The 8,549-nt window shown below is 40.7% G+C and overlaps 1 protein-coding gene across 1 annotated transcript in view; it reads left to right on the top strand.

The window, feature by feature from the left end:
• Positions 1–460: 460 nt before the first annotated feature.
• The window catches only part of C2CD2 (C2 calcium dependent domain containing 2), a 41,343-nt gene continuing 33,254 nt past the window's right edge, over positions 461–8,549 (top strand). Inside the window, exons 1-2 of the mRNA XM_034423955.3 lie at positions 461–4,496; positions 8,212–8,310. Coding sequence (XP_034279846.1) covers positions 4,215–4,496; positions 8,212–8,310 — 381 coding nt within the window. The 5' untranslated portion in view covers positions 461–4,214. The remainder of the gene's footprint in view (positions 4,497–8,211; positions 8,311–8,549) is intronic.

Here is an 8,549-nt window from a genome sequence, read left to right as displayed (position 1 = left end):
TTTTCTCTTTTTTTTTCTTGTTTTCTTGCATCCTTTTCTTTATTTTTTAATTTTTTATTATTGTAAATACAGCATTTAATAAAATTATTTAAAAAGTACTCCAAACAGAGATCAAAGTCATGTTTTACTTAAATTAAGTTCCAAGCTATGTACTCTCTTAATGCAATCTTCTGAAATTGGGTAACCTCCAGATGTGCTAGGAATGTTGGCTGCGATGCTGGCTGCAAATTCTGGAAATATTTTCCACACATCTGAAGATTACAAGTCCCGAAAATGACACTGGACTAGTTTCCATCAAGGTTACATTTATGTTAGAAATGTTATGCACTACATTACATTGATAAAAACATTGCTTTGAAATGTGACATGTATTATTTAAGAACAAATCTGTTAAGTAAATCTTCTGGCTATTAAATCTTTCCTATGGATTCAAAAGTTAGAACTCTAATTTCTCTATTTGTTGGGTTTATTGAGTAAGATAAGACAATCAAAACAATACTGGAAAGTGCCAACACTTACAATTTACAAGCAAAAATAGGCAGCCTATTGTTCTTTTGAAAGTATAAATACATAAATCATTTCTGCACAATCATTCCAATTGTGCACTGCCCAGAGTCACTTTTGGTGAAATGGGAAGCTATACAAATTTTATTACTAAAATAAATAAATTTCTAAACTAAACCGTCTTGAACTCAAATTGTCCTCTCTTGTGTTGCATGCAAAACAGCTGTGTTGAATCAAGACAAATTATTTCAGTCATTTTGGAGCTGGTTTGAACTCAAGATACACCTGAACTGAGCAAAACAACTGTTTTGAACTTGCAATAGAGCTTGTTTTAATTAGAAATTATTTAAATTCAAAATATGTTATACAACACTATGTTGGAAGGAAAATCCATCTGGTTCAGTTCCAAACTGGAAGAAAGATGCTGGAAATGAAATGGAGGCTGATTGGAAAGAAGGTCCATTTATGAACAGGGCACCAGGGTTTGTGGTTCTGGGGCAGCTGACCAAATGGTTGAATGCGTGGATGGAACTTTATAGGTTTCTGTGACTTTGAAATTTGAACTGTTCTGGGGGTTGTGCAATGAAGGGGCTTACGTTCTGAAAGGATGTTGGGCAATTCCTATTGTAGCTAATGGCTTTCCTCCTGTGTTGGATCTTGGGTGAGGGGCTGCTTGTTCTAATCCTACCATTCTGCTTTCGTTAGCTGTCAAACTTTCCTGTCTTGAATGGGCTTCTGCTGGCAGTGTTTGCTTTGCTTATGAATGGAGCCATCTAGATAATTGGCTTCGTCTTTCAATAAGCTTTTTATCTCCTTAAGTGTTGGCATCTGCTGTGGGCTATTAAGAAAGACTGGGGGCTGCTTTCTGCCTCTAAAAACATATTTCTGCTTTAGGGAAATATAATATTCTGCCTTTTTTAAATATTTCCCAAAACATTTCATTCTTCGGGGGGGGGGGGTCTTCCCACAACTACTTGAAATTCTCTGTCTACACAATTTTACTTTCTGTTACTCTGTCAAAACAAAAATACTAGGCACCAATACGCCTCTTTTCAGCATATACTTTGGCAGAGCAGCGCATCAGTGTCAATATCTTCTTTGTTTTTAACAGTAGTACTGTGGATGATGGAGAAAAGTCTGTTTTGCCTTCTGGCTAATGTGCATTTTTACTGGCGATGTCCATAATGGCAGCCATTTTGTGAACATACATACCTTCATTCATTGGAGTTGTCCATCTAGGCTTTCATAAAACTTAAGCCATATGGAACCTATTTTACCCCTAGATTGTGACCACAATTTTCATTGCAAAACTCATGGATCCATTCCTTCTAGGACCCATTGGCCTTTATGGATGTTATACTGAATTTATTTTAAAACTATAGTGTTTACTTCTGTTGAATTACGCAATGTAGTGTGGCCCCAGTAAAGCAGACACAAATGATAATCTGCCAGCAGATAGCACGTTTAGTGGCCTTAAAGTTCCCTATGCCCCCTTTTTATTTACAAAAAAAAAAAAAAAAAAAAAAACCAGAAAGGTGGGGAGTTGGCAAGTTACAAAGCAAAATCTTTGCATCTGAACCCCAAATGAACCTTATAAGCTTTCTTTGAAAATAAAATTGATGGGTAGCTTCCCTGTTTTGCTGAAAACTAAAGGATCTGTTTTGTTTAGAGGTGAGAAAATCAAGCAGAGACAAGGGCAATAAAAGGGTGAGGTATGGCTTGGCAGGGGCCTTTAGTGCAGTGACTTTGAAAAGTACAGATTCTTTTTGTCATGGAAATAGCAATTCTTTGATACTCCATATGCTGAGAAAATGCATATTTCCAAGACAATGAATAAATTGATATTAAACCTAACAAGTAAAAAGGGGAAAAAATGCTCCTGAGGAAAAATTAGGGTCTATAGAGCATAAAAGGAACATAACATACAGGGCAGGAAATTTCTGGCATTAATTCAGGAAAGGTTCTGGTGATTTTTTTCCCCCATTGGTACATAATGTTGGATCAGTAGGAAAAGACAGAAGTAAAGGCACCATCCATTGCCCTGAAACGTCCTGCAATCAAAACTGTGAGATGTTGCTGAGGCGCAATAAAGCTCAGCTTCAAGATGGCTTGCTTAAGAGTAATGACATGACCTCACACCAGTGTCTTCACCTGAGGACATCTGCCACTAAAGCAGATGCAGGCTGCATCAAAGAAATCCAGAAGGAAAGTAGTTTCTATGAAAAATCAATTCAAGTCCTCCTTTGTGTCAGCATCTGGATTCACAGGGAGGGGAGTGAAGGACCATCCCCTCTCATCTGGCCACAGATGTATCCCCATGGTCATTTCTCCTTTGCCTGCTGGAAACAGCAGAACCTTGTGGGCAGTCAAGTTGTTCTGTTCTCTTTTTGGTTTCACTGAATGCCAACCTTGTGGAAGGTATTCCATGAGGTCAATGTTCTTACCAGACACCTCCAGTGCATCTGCCGGGGGAGGGGGGAGAGTTAGGGATGACAGCCCAATAAAGCAGTGTTGCAGCTTTTCAAATCAAATGCTGCCCCTTTTCCATCTTGTGATCCTGTACATACAAGATGTGGGGTGACACCGCTTTTGCCATTCTTATAAAAGCACCTGAATCTTTCAGAATGCCACTCACTGCCTGTCTTCCACCCAGATATCAGTCTTTACTTCCACCAGTGCTGAAGAGAACTGCTGCTGCCTCCCAGCGTCATGGGAGTGGCAGTGGTGATCCCAAGCAAGCACGCTGGGTGGGGGTGGGGTGGGCTGGGTGGGGGAGCAAGCAACAGGGACTTTTCCTTGTCCTTTGCAGTTGCAACCCTACCCTCCTATGTGGGCACAATTTGGTTGACCTCGTTTTTGAGACACAGCAAAGGGACAGCTGTCGTCCAGTGGAAGGCAAGAAAAGCCCAAGCTAAGGGTGTGGGGAAAGAGCCCTTTGTTTCCAACGCAGGGATTGCAGTCAGCACCTTGAAAGGGCTCTAGGATTCGAGCGGACGTCCAGGAGCTGTGCAATAGAGCGGCCTTAGAGCATAGATAATGACAGAGGAGGAAGGGACCTTGGAGGTCTTCTACTCAACCCACTGCTCGAGCAGGGGACCCTCCCTATGCCATTTCGATTGTCCAGTCTCTTTTTGAAAGCCTCCAGCGATTGTGATAAGCCTCCGGCGAAGCTTAAGGGCCTGAAGAGCCGGAAAAGAGGAGCGCCGCGTCAAGAGCAGGACGTAGCTGACAGCGGGAGAAATCCCCGCCCGGCTCCTCGGGAGGAAGAGGGCGCAAACTGGGTCGCCTCCGCTTTTCCTTTCTGGCCTGGGAATGTTTTCCTTTGGTGACCCGCTTGACCGCTCCTCCCGGCCGTCGCCCGCGGGCGGCGGTGCCGCGCGTCAGTCCTGTGAAAGCTCAGCTCGCGCGCGGGGCCGCTCCCGTGACGTTGCCGTTCCCGCTCGCCGCATCTTGCTGGCTGCGCCTCTCCGACCTCTCAAGCGCGCCCGTTTGGCCGAGGCGGAAGGCGAACACCTGGCCCGAGCCCTTTCGTCATCCGCGCGCTTTCGCTCCCAGCCGAGGCTGTGGACTTAGCCCGGGAGAGGCTTCTCTGAGGGACCGGAGGGAAGGACGCATGCCCGGAGTTTGCCGCGGAGGGAAGGCGCCTTGCCATGCGAAGGGCTTCCCCGCTCTTGAGAGGAAGCGAGCCGGCCCGGTAAATATGGTCAGTCATGTCTTGGCTGGCTTGGTGGCTGGATGAACTCCAGCGGTTCTCGCTGCTCTCCTTGTTTACAGCCGCTTTGGCCGTCCTGACCGTCTACCTGGTGCAATATGGCCTGAGCGTCCTGCGGCAAGGCGGTGGGAAGCCGCCTCCCCGGCCGTCGCGCCCGGGACTCCTGCAAGAGGACGAGGGGGGCTCCCTTTTCACCTGGCTGCTGTCCCTGAATAGCTGGAAGAGCGAGTGGCAGAAAGCCTGGATCGCAGCGCTGAACAAGGAAGCCGGATTGCGGGAGGTGAGTGAATAGCCGGACCCCAGTCCAGCAAGGTTGGGGTTTTTTTTGTTTTTGTTTTTTTTGTGTGTGTGTGTGATGAGACGTCCGTGAGCTCCAGTTAACTTCGGTACTTTTAGCCAGGAGTTTTTCGCATCAGATATAACTAACCCACGGAGGTAAAACTAGAACGCAAAGCTCAGACAGCGCCTTAGTGATAATCGTTGTACTGGGGACCTTCTACTGCTAAAAAATGTGTCTTGATTAGGCGTGTAAAGGTTTGCACTGACCTGTAGGGTTTTGTCTTGTTATGCAATCCTGTTGTGTGGGGGAATGTGGCTAAAAAAAAATCAACAGAACCTGCTTAGTAATGGTTCGATCCTAAACGGAAATTATCTTGAATTCAATGGGGGGGTGTCTCTTTCAGGGGAAAAGGTGATAGATACTCTTCTTCCCTAGCCCTTAAAAGTACAGGTAGTCCTTGATTTACAACAGTTCATTTAGTAACTGTTCAAAGTTACAATGGCACTGAAAAAAATGGCTTATGACCATTTTTCACACTTATAACCATCACAGCATCCCTATGGTCACGTGATCAAAATTCAGATGCTTGGCAATTGGTTCATATTTATGATCGTTGTAGTGTCCTGGGGTCATGTTATCAGCTTTTGCAACCTTCTGACAAGCAAAGTCAGTGGGGAAGCCAGATTCACCCTGTTACTAACTTAACAACTGCAATGATTCATTTAACAACTGTTGCAAGAAAGGTCATAAAATGGAGTGAAACTCACTCAATGTTTCAATTAGCAACATAAATGTTGGGCTCAATTGTGGTCATAACTCGAGGACTACCTGTATTTGCAGGTATAGTCATGGTGACTCCTTCCTAAATTTCTAGAACGTAATAGTTAATAGGATAAAATGATCATTAATTTTCCCCTGCTTATTTTTGAGGAATGGCTGAGAGAATTCATTTATCCTACTTAATGTGACTTTCCAGCCTACTATTGTGTGTGTTCCAGTAATAACTTTTAAAATGGAAAATTAAACAGTAATTTGGGGAAGAGGGTCAAAGAGTAGGAAACAAACTTACTGTAGAAACTCTGATAGGAAATTAACAATACCTTGCATGCGTACATCCTTTCCAAGAAAACAACTGCATCCTCTTCATTTTAGCTCACTGCTTGGCAGACAGTGTTTCTACTTCCTCACTCAGCCTTCCAAATTCAAAACAATGTTGTCATCGCAAAACTGCATTTGTTTTTGCTGCTTCGCCACCATAACAAACAAGCCTTGGAATAAAGGGAACACAGTCCATCACAAAGCACATGCCACAGATGTTACGTTCTTTATTATTGTATTTGGCAATATAGATGACACCTGAGTTCTGTTCTCCACTAGATATTTAAATAAGGTGAACATATTTGTTCCCTCTCCCCTTCATGCTGTTTTCCACTAAAATTATTTCTTATATTTAAACACATTTGGAAATGTAAAGAATAGAGAGCTTGCAGTCATAAATATATTAACTCATTTTATTGCTAAACAACCAAGGGTTTTGTGATGAACATTTATATTTAGTATAGCCTAATTTTATGTACAGAATACCACAGTCTGTGAAATTAGGCCTGACTGTATAATAGGAAAATAGTTCTCTGTGCCTGACTGCCTTTTGTCAGGAACACATTCAAAACACAAATCATTTGGTTTGGCCTCTTAAACTTGATGCCAAAAAAGGTGGGTGGGCAGCCCATGAAGTTACTTAAGGATTGATTTAAATAAAGATGAGGGGCTGAACAGCTTTTTCCAATCTGACACTTTCCAGATTGGACCCAACTCCCATTATCCTTAGTCCACATATCCAGCTACAGTGCTAGTGATGGAAGGATAATCAAATACACTGAATAAATAAAATTGTATGTAGCAGCAACTTCTGAACAAGCTTGATGTTTTGGGCCTTATATTACAACCCTATATAATATTGTCCAATTGGAGGTCATAGTATGATAATATGACAATGAGCAGAGCTTACTCATGTACTCATTCTAAGATAATCAGTATTCATTGTGGAACATGTCCTGGATTCACACATCACATTAAACCTCTATGCAATTTGTTTCTGAACCAAGGCACTGTAATATATAAATTTTGATTTATGGTTTAGTAAATGAATGGAGCTATTTATTTGTTAGCTTACAGGTAGTCCTTGACTTACAATCATTCATTTAGTGACCATTTGAAGTTACACCAGGAAAAAAGTGATTTATGACTGTTTACACTTATGACAGTTGTAGCATTCACATGATCACTTAATCATAATTTGAGTGCTTGACAACTGACATGTATTTATGACAGTTGCACTGTTCCAGGGTCATGTGATCACAATTTGCAACCTTCCCAGCTGACTTCCAACAAGCAAAGTCAAAGGCAGAAGCCAAATTCACTTAATGACCACATGATTCACTTAGCTGCAGTGATTCACTTAACAACTGTGACAAAAAGATCATAAAATGGGACAAAACTCAGTTAACAACTGCCTTGCTGAACAATTGAAATTTTGGGCTCAATTGTAGCCTTAAAACCTCAGTTGTATTCAATGAAACATAATTAAATGATGGTTTAGTGCATTTTGTGAAGCAATCAATGTTTAAATGAAGATGAAAAATTATTGCATTTATTCTAGGGATTATGCCATATTTAATATCTTTTATAGCATACAGTTACATCTCAAAGCAGATTATAACAAAATATTAAATACAATAATATAAAATTAAATTAAAAGGAAGTACATAATCATTAAAGAGGTGAGGGAAAGAACAAAGGAAAGGAAAACCAAAATAAATTCATACTAACAAGACCTAGGTGAAGAGCGAGACCTCCAGAAGGGAGCTAAAGATATTATATAAACAAGCCTATTATAATACACTATATTTCTTGTATTGAGAAAACCAGCCAGAAGTAGGATTTTTATAGGTCCATAGGGATTTTTATACTTAAATTTGATGGCAAAATTGAACATGGACATCCAGCATACCACAGAAAAGGTTTCTTAAGAGTAAATGCAAATATATTTAAACCGGATTAACAAATTGCAGTTAGTTAATTCCCAGTTATTTATTCCCATGGAAGTTTGAAACCAAACAGATATTTACTACACCTTATTTTGGTTCACATGATTTAATTCCTGCGGGTACTGTTGCTTTTTCATAATATTCTTTAATCTAGTGCACCTACCATAGGTAGCACAATAAAGAACTAAGAGTGTACACTCAAAACTTATTTTTAAAACTCTGTGAATCAACACTGATGATAAGAATGATTTGAATTAATTTCACTAAGCAATAGACTGGCAACATAGTGCAGGTGGTTACCAGGGCCTCCCCTAATTAAATACATTAGCAAAACTTTGAAATAGCAGAAGTCTTGATTTATAATGAAGCAGCATTTAATTGAAGATTGGGTTCTTAACTTTATTCCTCAGCATCACAGGCTAAAATCTACATAACATGACATTCTTCTATATAAATTGTTGTAATTTGGCAAAAGCTCAAGGGAAATTGAGGGTTTGCACAGAAAGTGCATTGCCATGCATCTTGTTAATATATTATTTCAAGCACAATTTTCACTAGTTTAGACTTCTCCAGTGTTTGCTGTTTCACTTTTTCAATTTCAGTAATGTTTAGGCCTTTTTAATAGCTTTGGGTATGTCACTTTTTCTCTTTCTTCCTATCTCTTCCAGAACACCTGCTTGTTTACATTTGATGAAGATGCAGCTCATCAGGATCAAGAGCTTGGAGTACAAAGAATAATAAATGTAGTAAAATCTGCTGAAGAAAAGGTGAGGGGTTTTTTTTCTTGACATTCCTTAATTTATAAGGTGGAGCCCCATGTATAAAACTGGTCAGCTGCTTATGTATTTCTTTACCATGAGAGCCGATGCATGGCTCTCTTGAATTAGCATGTACAGGAAAAGGGGAAAATATTTCAAACTGAGGTGGGCATGCCCTCAAAAACTTCAATTTATGTCGTTAGTTGTTTGCTGTTCTGCACTGTTAGGTATATATAATCTATGGATTG

The sequence above is a fragment of the Pantherophis guttatus genome, chromosome 5 (genome assembly GCF_059756535.1).
Source record: "Pantherophis guttatus breed Tessera chromosome 5, ASM5975653v1, whole genome shotgun sequence".
NCBI lineage: Eukaryota > Metazoa > Chordata > Lepidosauria > Squamata > Colubridae > Pantherophis > Pantherophis guttatus.
Note: the sequence above shows the minus strand (reverse complement) of the source record. Positions and strands in the feature narration are given on the sequence as shown.